The sequence below is a fragment of the Bombus pyrosoma genome, linkage group LG12 (assembly GCF_014825855.1).
Source record: "Bombus pyrosoma isolate SC7728 linkage group LG12, ASM1482585v1, whole genome shotgun sequence".
NCBI classification, from domain to species: Eukaryota; Metazoa; Arthropoda; class Insecta; order Hymenoptera; family Apidae; genus Bombus; species Bombus pyrosoma.
In genome coordinates, this window is record NC_057781.1 from 3,084,598 (window position 1) to 3,099,449 (window position 14,852).

Here is a 14,852-nt window from a genome sequence, read left to right on the forward strand (position 1 = left end):
TTACTATAAATCGATCATAGCGTTCGGATGCTTCTAAACGGTAGTGTATTATACATACATTACACATACGTTAAATACGTAGAGAAAGAGAGAGGAAACAGACAGAATAGATAAAGAAAAACTGAACGTGTCCCGAAGTCTAACGATCTCTCTACCGAGGTAATTAATCTAACGATACTAATCTCTTTATCTCTCTCTCTCTCTCTCTCTCTCTCTCTCTCTCTCTCTCTTTCCAACATCGTTTTTTTTTTCTATGGTCAAACGCTAATTAGAAGCAATATATTATCTACGGTTGCTTATCAACGGAAGAACTTGAATAATTCAAGGCATGATTATCGTCAAGGTGAGCCGGTCGTAGGGTCATTCTTCCATGGTGTCCACGAGCCTCTAGCAATTAAATTTATCCGCCAGAGAAGAGTGAGAGACCGGTCTCTTGCCAAATGAAAAAGCGCTTCTACCGGCAGAATTTGTTTGTTATGCCTGCATCATCGTGGATGCCAGAACGATAATGGAACTTTGAGACGCCAAAACTCCATCAGCCTCCCTCTTACGAACGTTCGTACGGATGGTGGAGGCTCGATGGCTAACGCTTTGATGTGCTCGAGGTCGCGAAACTTTTCGTCCTTATCAAACCGACCGTGAAAACGGGTCACGGGTTTCAAACGTGACTTCGAGGCTGGTGGACTAGTCACGAGACACTTTAATCGATCTTTCTGCTGTAAAGAATATCATGTTCGACGAGGTTTTTCGTAACGAGTTTCTACGGTTATGTTCTACTTTTTCACGATTTATATGACGATACGTTGATGCACTCTGAATGGATTATCGGCTTAAAGCGTGAGTTTCGAGTTTGTACACCGATCGTGAGACACAGTGACTGATATTTCTGCTGAGAACATTGCATTTGACGAGGTTCTAGTAATTGCGAGGGAAATATAGTTGCAATGAGTTTTTATGGTTTTCCTTCGCTTTTTCACGATTTATATCCAGACTTAATGGATTCTAGATGAATCACGAGGCAATTTCTGTTTAATAGAGAAGTAAAGGAGATCGTGATGGTAGAAGTGGTAAAGGATAATGAATTATAAGTTACTTTTAAAAAAGATCGTCGTTCCAAATCGGAATTTAGATTAATTTCTCTATCGTAGGAGTCGGTACTAACCCTGACGATGTCAGAATCGATTATAGGCATGAAATATAAAATAGAAGAGAATCTAATATATCAACTGTGTGACACTGGAGAAATATAAAACTGAAAACACATAATAAGCGATTGTATAATATATACAAAAATCAGACCAATCACACTGAGAAATAAGAAATGGTCAGAAATAACAGTAAAAACGGCGACCGAAAAACAAATCTAGGAACTGGAAAATTTCATAAAGGGAAACATGAAGTCGAGAAGGGCTTTCTGCATGAACGAATAGAGAAACCAAAGAAGAACGAACAAGGACGAAATACCAAAGACTGACACATAGGAGATCCGTTATATAATAATGTGTATAGCAAATTAAGATATATCTATACCATAGACAAATAGATAATTGAAGAGTGCTTGTAGAAAACACTGTAAAATTGGAGAATTTTTATTTCTTATTGGAAAATGTTCTGTATATCAATGAGAACGCTATAGCACAGAATTTAAGTGCAATTTCCCTTTCTAAATAGTTGTTAATAATGCTAGACGATGCTACCACAACGTCGCTTCGTTTATGCACACGTTAATGCTACGTTAATGCACAAGTTTCCCTCCTGGGAAATTTATTTCTTGGCATTTACAGTGTTTTCTATCAACACTCTTCAATAAAGATTTAGCTTTACGCAATAAGCTAAGACAGAAACGAAATGTAAAGGACGGGTACATACACAAAAAAATTGTAATAGAAATAAGGATCGGCGCAATAAACAAACACGATACAATAAAAATACAATACAAATACAATGCAAGTACTTTTTGTAATGGATATTCTGGAAGAAACATATATATTTAACGCTTCAATGGATATATAAAATTCTTAAAATAAAACTCCTTCGATCATTTTTCCAATAAGCCGTATTTTTCGTGCAAACGCTATGCGATTCTTGTTTCACATGAAAAAGCTATTCTCGTGACACGGTCGAACGTTCGCAGCTCGAAGCCGAGTCGTCGGCACTCTGGTGAGTTTATTGCGCGCCTAGCACCTAGCTGCGTCGGAATTTCGTGTTCCTCTGGCGGAACACGAAATCGCTGCAACCGCTGCTTAGCTTTTGCTATTTTTACTCCTTTTAGTCGATGCACACGCGCAACCCAACCAGGGTCCCCGCGATTCAGGTTCGCAAAGCTTGCGTGTACTCGAAAAGCTCCGCGAAAGAAGAATGTAAAACCACGATTCACACTAACGCTCTTAAGATTTGTGTAATAAATTAAAAAAAGAAAAGGAAACGCGAAATATTTCTTGTGAGTTAAACTTTTGATCGAGGAAAATAAATCGTTCGTTAATTCTTAATTATGCAGATGTCCATGTTATTCTGTAATTTTATTTACACTAAGTCAATGTAGTATTTCAAAATGCAAAGATGCATAGAATGCACATAATATGCAAAATTACATAGGATAACGAAAATGGAATACTAGTTATACTAATCGATAAGCGAAACAAATTCCCAATAATGAAGATATATTCGCAAAAATATAAAATTACAATTAAAGATACAAAGTGGAACCGTAGTCTAGTGATAATGAAATAAACATTGCCTGTTTTTAAAAAGTTGTTTGTAGGATTAAAACGTTTGACGACTTCGTTTGACAAAACACGTTCGAAAGCAAGTAAAAGTCAACTCCAAACACGAGTTCGATTACTAGCTCGAATATCAAGCACTGTATAAACACGTCTAGCCGCTGATCAAGCTTCGACTACGATCCCAAAGCGGGTAACCAGAGGGAGAACCGAGGGTGGTACTCAGAAAAGTCGAGAATATCCAAACTTTTCAAGCGATGCGAACGTAAAACACGCCGGTATCGCGTCTCGTTCCCCGGTTTACGACCGATTACTATTAATGATGATGTTTCAAAGAGAGCACCGACAAATGCGACAAGCGTTTCTCATAATTTCGCGGTCACCAAAAAGCTTTACACGAAACTATGTAAACCACGCAAGAATATTACGTACAATTCTGCATTTTAGTATTAGGACACTTACAGAAAACGAATTAAGCCGCAGAGATTACTATTACATTTTTAAGAATTATTATCTCGTTTAGAACCTGATGAGAAAAATCTCATCTTCGGGTATTACAAAATAAAATCTTTTTTTATTTATTCCTTCAATCATGACATTTGTATCGTAATCTAATTTTTATATTTTACTTGTTCTTATCCGATTCAGATTTTCATTCGAAATTATTCCAACCAAGTTTTAGCATTTATCATGTTTCTCTTTTACGCCCTTTGTGTCTCAGTTCTCTGGTTTTACACCTTTTACGAATCTTTAAATTACTTTATTTTTAGACAAGGACGTACGCCTTAGGTTAAGGCGTAGGTACGCAACCAGTTTCTTCGAAAAGAAGGATCGATCAAGTATAGGTAAGCTCGACTCTAAAGTTAGATCAGCTCTCTGCATAATTTCTGTTCGATGCGTGTTCGCAGAATTGTGTTTGATTGTTGCTAACCGAACAAATTTCGCTAGATAGACAACAAAGTTCTACGATCACGATTTGAATATTTTGCATTTCTACTACATATAAAAGACACATTTAAAAGCGTGTTATTTCAGAACGCTTTTTTGTTTCTTTTCAACGCACATCAGCTCACGAAAGTGTTCGAATACTCGTAGAATATTTACTACATACCAAATTTGTACTATATATATGTTTGCAGTAAATAGCTCGTAACGTTTATATAAATTTTCAGATTGTTTTCAAATTCGACCAACATAATCACGACAGTCGCGTCTCGTTACTGTGCTAATGAAATTTCAAAATATTCTATTTAACACGTACGATATAACGGTTATAAAAATTTATGACATTATTATAGCATTTACATTCATCAACTAGATTTTCTTGAATTTGATGATTTCGGAATTTACTTGACTAACTAAATACAAGCATATTAAATTTCGTATGAGTTAGCAACGCACTCATGTCGCTAGGAAAATTTGACGCTATGAAAAAGAAATGTAGAATCTGACAAGAAAATGCCTTATTAATAAATAAGGATGTGTGGCAATACTTTTTGTAGCCACTGTATATGCATAAAAAATTTCTGTGGGGAGTATTCAAATATTTTTGTAAGCAATTGTATACTTTATACATACAACGTTGCGTAAGTCACGATTAAAAGTTCGACGCCAATAAATCGTCGCTTAAAAACCAACGTCTCGGCTATTGGAATATACGAAAGAGGTGAGAAGAGAAGAAAAAGGAGTTTTTGCGACGACTCCGAGTCTCGTGTGACCCAAATACCCAACGGTAAAGCATTCTCTTTGGTGAGAATCGTTATCGAGGCGATCTAGAGGTTTCGGTTTGCTTTCAAAAAATCTGGAGCCACGACGCTTTCCTCGAAAATACGAGGAACGCAGCGAAATGGTCGAGTAACTGTGCGAAGGAAGAACGCATCGTATTTCCACGAGCAAAAACTTTCGACAGGCCAGAAACTCGGTCGGAATTTAGCTGCTCTGCCCCGTTCAATACAATTTCTTGCTCGTTTCCACTTCTAATTGGCGCCGCGAAAGCAGCCCGAGCGGCCGGATTTACCGCTGGAATTTCATCTGTCCATCGTTATGTGCCGACACAATGAAATTCCAACCGAAATCACTGCTTTTCTAACGCGTGAATTACTGCGATCCTTTTACATATCTATACATCTTTCAATCGATTAAAAATACGCTCGTTCGTTTTTTATGTCTCTTACAATTGAAATTCAAGATAATTTCTTTCCTATTGCATCGAAGATTGATTTAACTGATAATTAACGGCTTTCTCCTGAATATTTTTTTTCGAAATATCACGCCGTTTCATCCGATGTCCATGATCCATCCATTCTCGAGCTATCTTACTTTATTTGCAAGAAGCTGACGAAATTTGAGTGCAACGGAACCCGATTACGATCCTTTCTTATTTTTCGTAGCGTGGCGGCTTATTCTCTTTTTCATGCAGTGCGCGGTCTCTTTAGACTTCTTCTCTGCTCCTCTCGTCTCTTTTCATCCCCTCTTTTTTTCGTCCCTTGCACATGAAGGCCAGAATATCCGGAAACGAGAGAGGATTTCGCTTGATCGAGTTGCATGCTTCTCTCGCGCGACAGATATAATTGTGAATGAGATTACAGCCTCCAGCAAATCCTATTCAACGGTTTCACGTTGCTCGCCGTTTCATGCACTTTTGCGAGATGGATACACCGGCGTCAAGAGAGCAGGGAAAAAAGCTAGCTGAATTTTATCGAGTAACGATGCGTTCGTCCATTATACTCTTCCCAAAAGGCCACCTCTGCCGTCTAATTGCAGCTTATTCGACGTCGGGCATGATTCTGTCTCTTTTATTCCTAGCATTACCTGTTTCTCCACAGCTATGCACGTAACAACGATATAACGCGTTCAGATGAATTTTATACAGGCAAGAATTGTGTCCCTAATTTTGAATAATTTTACTTTCTTGTCTTTATTTATTAGGCTATCCCTTGGCTTGCAAATAGTTTTTAAACGAAACAAGATAGACAGAGAGATATTTTTATCACAGAATAATCTCCTCTTTCAACCTTCTAATCAACCTTTTTACAAACTCTATTAAGCAAATACGCAAAATATAAATCTACTACGCGTGTGTTTAGCGCGTTAATCAGAGACTAATAGCAGATCTGCAAAAAATCACGCGAATATTTATCTTCTTCAACGAACACTATCCTCTTCGTTTATAATGTATATATCTAAATTTGTATTACGACTATGTAATATATATATATGTAACGTGACATTATTCAAAGCTACTTGCGAAGACTTCAAGTGATCTCGATTAATTCCAACTTCCACTCGGTGGACCAGAGCCATTAAACTCTGTTACACACACGACACGAGAAAAAGCTCCATAAATTATAAAATATCGGGGAAAAGCAGGATGAATTAATTAAATATCCTGGTGCAGCGTTTCGAATAGAAATGCTCGAACGATCGACGCGGAAATTTATAAAAGGAAAGTCCAGCTCGTCCATTTATGTTCACGCGAACAAGCAAAAGGAACATATTTTGCATGAGATAATCCAAGCGCGCGAAATTGCATTGTTTTTAGAATAACCGCACTCCTCTTCCGTACCACCCACTGTCCTTTTCGGTCTATTCCCTCTCTTCTCCACTAAATTCCCTATAACTGTATCGCATGATACACTCGACGCATTTCCTGTGGGTAAATTCCTTGACGAACTAGTTTTCAGCTGCGCTTGCATTTCGACCGCATCGCGCGCATTTTCTCGCTCGGGAATTCTGCGCACCAGTTAGCATTTTGACCGAACAGAAGCTTGATCAGAAGTACCGTTACGAAATTACTCGCCCGACAAATTTATATTGAATGAATCGAGCCGATAAGACTGACGAGATCGGTCGTTTTCGATAAGTCGCGGATTAGAAGAGATATAGGTATCCGATATGGATCTATTAAACGAGCAAGATGAGTTAACACGTCATTTAGATTTCAAATCTTTCGGGTATAATAATTGCTTTATTTTATCTTTTTCGTTTTTTTACCACTATCATTCCATTTCTGTAAAAAATAAATTATATTAAATTTATATTTCTGACGACTGAAACCGATCTAACTAAAATCAATTTGCTTTCTCTGATTTTTAATATTGTAATTAGAGAAGTTTATAGAATATAGAAGTTTCTAGATAACAGATGATTCGGCTAATGAGTTCATTTCGTCGAGGAAATGCGTGATGAGAATGAGCAAGGGTAAATCGATATTTATAAGAACGATAGTCTCACGTAGCAGAACGGAATGACAATAAAGTACAGGAGAAAGAAGGAAAATAATAATTAAGCTATAGATTCTTACGTATTTATGAGAAATTTGAAAGTACAAAGTTAAGTTTCATCTCATTAATTGTTTTCACGAGAACATGAATTTCTTTAAATATCCGCCGTCGAATAATAATAAGAGACCTCTGTTATCGAAACTAATGAAATAAAATAATATAGTATTTGACGAATGTTTTACATCTCTCTTTTTTTATCGATACTTACGTAAGTTATTTTGATACCTTGAATTTTGATAACTTGATAGTTGCAACATATTTATATCTATATCTAAACTTCATACAGAAATAATAAAAGGTGTGAAATGTATCAAATGTTCGATAAACACGAAGCAATTTCTGATTACGCGTAAATGATGGTTTTAAATAGTAGCTTTTTCTCGTACGAATCATCAAATTACGAATCATAGCCGACATTCAGGAGCGTGTAAGGTCGGTGCAACATTTTATCGCGGGTCGTACTTAAAACACTTGAGACCTATTTTAATGGAACGGAGTTCCGAGCAACACGTTCGAAAGGAAATAAATACATGCACTTATGTATGTCGGCGATTCGTTTTCAAGAGAAAACAAGTGGAAAAACCGTTTGAATAATCCTCGAGAAGATACGTGAAGAATTCACCGTGCTCGTTACGCTAATAATTTTTAAGGCATGCGATGATTATTAAGATACACGAAGAACAATCGATATTTTCGAAATATTCGGAAGGCTGATGAAAAATACAAACGCAATCTACCAATTAGCCAGAAACAAAACCTAAGTAATGTGACATAGTTAAGCACAGTATATTGAATTTTAATCCTGAGATGTTTTCAATTTCGTTCGTCTGTTACGAACTTCAAAAGTCTTCTGAAAAACTTTTAAGAAAACCTGTAGCATACAATTCAAATCAGAAATCATGTAGACACTATTCTCCTCAACTTAAAAGAATTTTGTAATACTAGAAAAACGAGTGGAAGATCGGTAATCTTCTTCTTCGATTCTACGTAACAAAGGTTAAAAGCTGTCATTATAAAAAAAGTTAAATTATACGAAACACTTGAGATAACCTAATTACCTAAGTACAATATCCATACGATAAAACTTAAAAAATATACATTTCATATTTAGCTTGTATTTTTAAACTTACGCTCTGCTTTTCTTCCTACTTTTTTTACAGTTCTTGTGTTATAATAAGCAAAAATAATTTTCTCAGAATCATCGTTTGATAACAATCATTTCGTTTCAAATCTAATCGACCACAAGTGTTCTAATGAAAATTAATGGAGAGAGACCAGGACGCAGCAGGTGTTATGATAATTCGTTTAAATTAGTTCAGGTAAACATCGGCATGCAAAGTTATGCAGGGAGTTAAACCTTCGTCGCCGTACACTAGGGATCGTGGCATTATTTACGCCGTTGCAATTATGTTACATTGATCCCGCGACCCTGTTGCCTGTATTATTTTAATTTATCGTGCAAGTATGCACACCGATGTTTATCTGGATTACAGTTCAGTTCTGATAATAATAGATATAGTTCGTCGTTTGTGCTCTGCTTGTTGAAAGATCTCGTGAAACTCGACGTGCCCCATCAGGTATATTTTAATCGATGGAACAAACGAACACATAAAGCGAGTACAAACCGACGTGGGAGATGAATTAAACCCATTAGTAATTTTACAAAAGGTAATTTTGTAAAATTGTGTAATCTCATGATTTAACAGAAATTTAACAGAGATAGATATTTATTTTACGATATGGGACATGATTTGTACTCGAATATGGAATATAAATTAAGTTTGAATATTCTAGGTATGTACGTGGTTCACTTGTTTGATAGTGAATACATTATCACTACTTACACAGATATTGATAAATTAATTTTAGCCGGCCACTACAGGAACAAAGGAGAATCGACCTACAAAACTTTCAGATAGCATGAAGGAAGATGCATCAAGAAGTTCGCCTGCCGCATCTTAAATATATTGCTCAACTTCGAGCCAAACATGAGAAGTTTAATTACTTGGCACGATAAATACCAACGAATCGATTATTTTACTACAAACTTTATATTGCTTTCTCCAATAAGTCTAACGTTAGCGTGTACACAGAAATCCGTCTAATTATTATCTATATTGCCTTCGTTTTGCAAACTTTCTCTCCAATTTCAAATTCAATGCCAATTAGCTTAAGCACGATACATAACAATTCCAAAACTTTTTCAATCCAGAAAAAAGAAATCCAGAAAAAGCGAAGAGGAAAAGCTACATACACGGCTCCCGTTGTTTCGGTATCGAAACAGGCAAGAAAAATAAAAAAATTCTCTAAATAACGGAAAAATATAACAGGAGAGGATAACGTCTGTTCGCCATTCCGATTCCATTCGAATGAATTTTTCACTCGAAATTAATACCACTCGTTTGTCGAAGTTGTCGCTCCGATAAGCGTCCGTTCTTTTCAAAGCTTTTCGCTCTTATAAAACCTATATACATGTGGCGCGTTTGTCCGACGAATATGATATGAAAAAAAACAGGTATATTTGTTTCTACGAGCGAACTGACGAGCAAACCGAGTCACAAAGACAGCCTCCTTAAGACGTTCCACGAACAGAATACACACAAGGAGATCCACAGTGTAAGAAAAATTCCACAACAAATAACGAAACGTTGGAATTTGTCTTTGATCTCAACTCCATGTTCCGATTATTTTTCTGCCTTTTCGGTAAACCAAATGGTTAGAGGGATTCTGGTTCTTACAACGCTGCCTCTCGTTACCAACTGCATTATTCTATTGTTCCATTGTTCTATTGTGGTTAGTTATAGGTAGTACAGTTATAAATAACGCACTAACAAATTTCTTCGTGCCATAAATATTGGCACGAATTTACCTGTGTTTTATGGTACACGTATGTACGTATATATATACGTGTAAAGTGGCTCACTGATATGTTTGAACACTTACCTACCATAGATAATTCTCATCCTATATATTATGGTATATAAAACTTATTCTATGTATATGGTATAGAAAACATTTTGAAATTTCATCGTAGTGCTGTAATGAGAGACGACTGTCATGATTATGTTGGTAAAGTTTCAAGCCAATCTTAAAGTGTATATAGAAGTTACAAGATATTTATTGCAAACATACATATATTTCAGTAGGTGTCATAGCATATATTGTAATAAACATTGCAAATGGACCCACTCAATATCGAGACTTATTAAGAAATATGATGATTATTTATTATCAATATAACACCTCATTACATATTAATGAAATTTCAATATGTTTTATGTAACACGCACAATACATTCATAAGAGGTTTCTATAAATAGATACGTATTCGAACAGTTTTATGAGCCACTGTACGTGGCTTTGTGTTCGAAAGTCGACTTTGGATACCTTTCGAGTGCGCGTGTACTGAAATAGCTATGTATACTCAAATAAACTATTAGATAGGTATATCGTAGTTGAATATATTCGCAATATTATTTACATCACCTTTGATATAGAGGTTATGTAGATTGATTGAAACGAAACATAAGAATCGATACTGATAACTAACAAAAAGAAAACGCCGATAATACGGATATATTTGTTAATCATTGATAAGAGTAACGTTAGGTATGACTAGTTTTCGGGTGAAATTTGAGGCGCAATTATCGTACAATGACCTCACTTTCGTAATTAAAGCGTCACGTTACGATGCTCTAACTTTACGCGGCAAGTTCAATGCACCGAACGATACCTCGCAATTATCGATTACCGAACGACGCCAATTTCTCGTATCGTTTCCAAACAAAGCAATTTATCGATATTTCTCCTAGCAGATTCTTTATAAATTAGGAAATTAATCGTTAAATAAAATTGTTACTCGTTCAGACGTTTCTTTTTAGTTAATATCTTTTATTTTGAAGCCAAGTACCACATTGTACATATATTTCAAAAGTGACAATTTGAACAAGTTCTTCAGAAAAATCAACAAATTATTCAGGAACTTACAAAAAGGATGAGTTACTAAACACATAACACTGATAAAACGTATAGATTCTATGGAACAATTGTCAAATATTATCTTTGTAATATTCCATGCTTAACACTTGAAATCCCCCTTTCACCGTTTTACTGTTTTTTTTTTTTTTCTTTTTGTAGAACAAGCTGTAGAACATTCAAGAAAATCTCTTCATTTTAATACAACTGAATTATTACAAGTCGTAACACTTTTAGGATACATGTACGATGTAGCAGTGAAAAAGAAAGTAAAATGTAAAAGAGCACTCACCTTTTTGATGGCTTCCAGCGCCGCTTCAAAACTCCCAGCATGAGTAAACCGATGTAAACGAGGCCCAAGTGCCAACGGGCTTCCGACTCCCAAGATCGTATCAACCACCACAACCAAAACCAATCACCACACAACCACCGGTCAATCTCGTCGATCTTTCCGAAAGATCAATCTAGTCACCCGAGTCACACCATGATCGTTCACTATGTAATTTCTTATTTCGCACCGTTATCGGTCTATCGTGAACAGCTCGACACTTGACCAATTAATTCTCACGAATCCGCTGCAAAAAGAGTCAAACAAACTCTCTAATTGGTCTACTGATTCGCGCGGGAAGCTACGCGATTCGCGAGACGATCGAAACAAATTACCAATCGTAGCGCTGCTACCAAAAATCCCATCAACTAATTTGCCGCTTAATTTGAATCAACTACAGTCATAAAATCTATCTCAACTATTTTTTGCCTGTATAAAACCAAATAATATGTTCTTTGGGTAACGTGACTTATTAATGCTTCCCTATCGACGTTTGTGAAACTTTTTTCTTGAGTAACTGATAATAAGAAAACTTTCAAGCTCGACTAGCAAAGAACTTCTACAGTCCCTGTGATCCGTTCATGCATAATAGGGTCTTTGCTCGGGTGAACGTCCTGCAATTGTATTTCAATGCAAGATACGAGAAAAAAATATATTAATAGTGATGATGTGTTAATTTTGAAAAAGAAGTCAAAGAAAAATATTAAAAATGAGTAGATTGTATCGATAACATTATTCATTACCTTATCAATAGACCACTATCAACACGATATGCTTTAAATACTCGATTATGGTTAATCAATCGAAAAATTATAAATTCAAGATAAAATGACATTTCAGAAAAAAGATGTCTCACTGATATGATCTTTCAAAGAACAAGAAATTATTCTTTTTTGATCAACAAGGCAACAATTTATACATTTATCATGTGTGATCTTTAGCAATTACGCAATAAAGGCGAGAAATATAGATATCGAAATCGATTAATTATTACTTTCTATTCTTTGGCAAGGAAAACATATTGACAATATGGCTGTCAAATAACGAGAATCTTCGTTACGGTAGACATCTCCACGAACGTCTAACGAGGGATGTCTGCTGTACAGAAGATACGTATGCCACTGATTAATTAGTCGCCAATGATGTCAGCACTACCTAGGTATTTCTGATTAATCGTTCGTTGTAAATAATAAATTACAGATCGCAATAATGAAGCCAATAATTAACTTCAAATTTCCAGAAAAATCTGTACCTGCTCTAGAAATCTTATCCACATTTTTTATTTTCACCACGTCTACCACCATTACCACGGTCAAAAACTTTATCCGTATTGAGACAGCTTCGAGTATAATCTACGTAATGTTGGAGAAACGACAAGAAACCTACGCACTATATATAATAACACTATACCCACCATAAAGCCCCAAATTTAATTGTATCACACGTTTATTCATTGCAAAACACTAATTATAGAACTACGTACATATATCGTTGCATCGGTTCGTTAACAGAGTAAATTCTACAAATCGACTATAAATGGAATACTATTTAACAATGAAAAATTTCTTTTTCTTCGTAATTTAGTTAATAGTCCCTAGAATTTGAACTATTAAATCGGCAGAAAAATCTATTAAAAAAGTGTTAAACCGGCTCTATATCGAATTATGACATTCATGTTAAATATTGGATTGTCCGAAATGTTTCTTTCATTTTATAAGTAAATAATAGACGCACAATGTTTTTTGTTTTAAATTAGTTTATTGAATTATGCATGAACATAATAATAGAAATAGAATGGATCATATCTAATTTAATAAAGTAATGTAAAACAGAAATTGTTGTTCATCTATTGTCGCCTTATGAAACGAAAAAAACTTTTCGGACAACCTAATAGTATAGTATTATTAGCTTAATAACCGCTATAAAGAGCTCACTTTTAAAGTTAATTTTCCCGATATTTCGAACTAACTTTCCGGATGTCACTTTCCTAGCAAACCCACGATACAATAGCGAGATAATATCAAACATGTTTTTATTTCGCGTACTTATAACGAAAACTGTCATAACCAAAAACGCACCAACGCAGATAAGACGAGTTTCAAAGGAAAACTGTGTGCTACTAGTCTGAATGTCGCAGCTGAAACACGTACATAATCGATCGTTGCTTCGTGAACATATGTATCTCTACCGATCGATATTTCAGAGTAATTAGAGAGCAATACGTATTTATGTTTGTGAAATGTCCCACTATTCGCAGAATGAATATCGAAGAAGCTAGGATAGGTAAACACAACGAATCGTTCGCGCGAAAACAATACTAACAAAACAAACCGCTTACGTGTTTCTTACGTGCGTCCAATGAATCACCGTTTCTTTAGAAGCGCCGCAACAAGCAATCTACATACTATCGATTGCTGTACGTCACCACCATAGATCGACGTACACTATGGAATTTTACGCAGATTCACATACACGAAACAACGATGTTTTCGACTAAAGATTACACTGAATCATAGAAACTGCAGAAACTTGTGCAAATGGTTAGCGACGCTACGATTTTATATGAACGTTATATAAACGAACGTTTTGGGAATTCGACCCGGTGACCGCGTTCTGGATTAAAGGAAGATGAGGAAACACTGTGGAGGTCGACGACGTATCGACGCGAGTCGCGATGAGACAAGCGTCGATCAGACGGAAATCGCACGAAGAACACACAGATACGAACCAGCTGCGCGCCGAACTCGAACTAAACTAAAGACAGAGATGGCAGACACGCGGTGGTACTCCTTCCCGGCAGCTCGCCGGGCTCCTCGCTGCCCCTACTCCATCGGACTTTCCACAAGCTTCCCCACTCCACCTCGCACGGCTCAAGGTACCGCCGCGGCGCCGATACGAAGCGCCACGGGTTACTATGCTGATAATCAATTGAATTAGATTCGTCTACGATCGACCGTTTTCTTCGGCATTGAATCTTTGCCTTAAGCATTTGTGCAATTTTAAATATTATATTAAATAATTATAAATAATTAAGTGTACAAATTACAAAGTATTTTGATTGTACTAGATTATTTTTTTAAGCTTTTTCTATGTATAAATTAATGTGCAAATACACAATTTAAAACGCATAGATTCGAAAATATATTTGTCTGACTTTAGTAGAGAGATTTATATTGAGAATTGGACGATATGCAGTCATAAAGAAGCAGCGCCAATATTTAAATTGTATCTTTTGTAGGAGAAAGAAAAGTATGGATTAAAGATAAGTTAAAAGAGAGAAAAATTTATTTCTATTAATATTAATGTTGATTAATCTTGAGTTGGATTTTGCATCAAAAACACGATAATATATTCAATAGTAAAAAAAAAAAAAAAAATAGGAAGAAATCACGCAGCTGATAAAACAGAAAGATTTAAGTGAAATAATATTATGTAAAGTGATACTTTTGAAGTAGAGTGCTAGAGAGATACAGAAGTATTATAATTTATAAATATGTAAGATAGGAAGTAAAAGCATGTCCTGGTCTAGATATGAGAAAGATCCCA

The 14,852-nt window shown here is 35.7% G+C and overlaps 1 protein-coding gene across 13 annotated transcripts in view; it reads right to left on the minus strand.

The window, feature by feature from the left end:
• LOC122573649 overlaps window positions 1-14,064 on the minus strand; it is a 391,847-nt gene extending 377,783 nt beyond the window's left edge. For 3 of the 13 annotated variants that reach the window (XR_006318791.1, XM_043740310.1, XM_043740312.1), the window contains exons 1-2: window positions 13,890-14,063; window positions 11,271-11,553 (exon numbers count right to left, since the gene is read on the minus strand). Coding sequence is in view for 12 of the 13 variants with exons in the window: in XM_043740310.1 (XP_043596245.1) it covers window positions 11,271-11,311 (41 nt within the window). In the remaining variant the exon portion in view is untranslated. The other 10 variants (XM_043740303.1, XM_043740313.1, XM_043740315.1 and 7 more) reach the window with 7 other exon arrangements.
• Window positions 14,065-14,852: the final 788 nt, after the last annotated feature.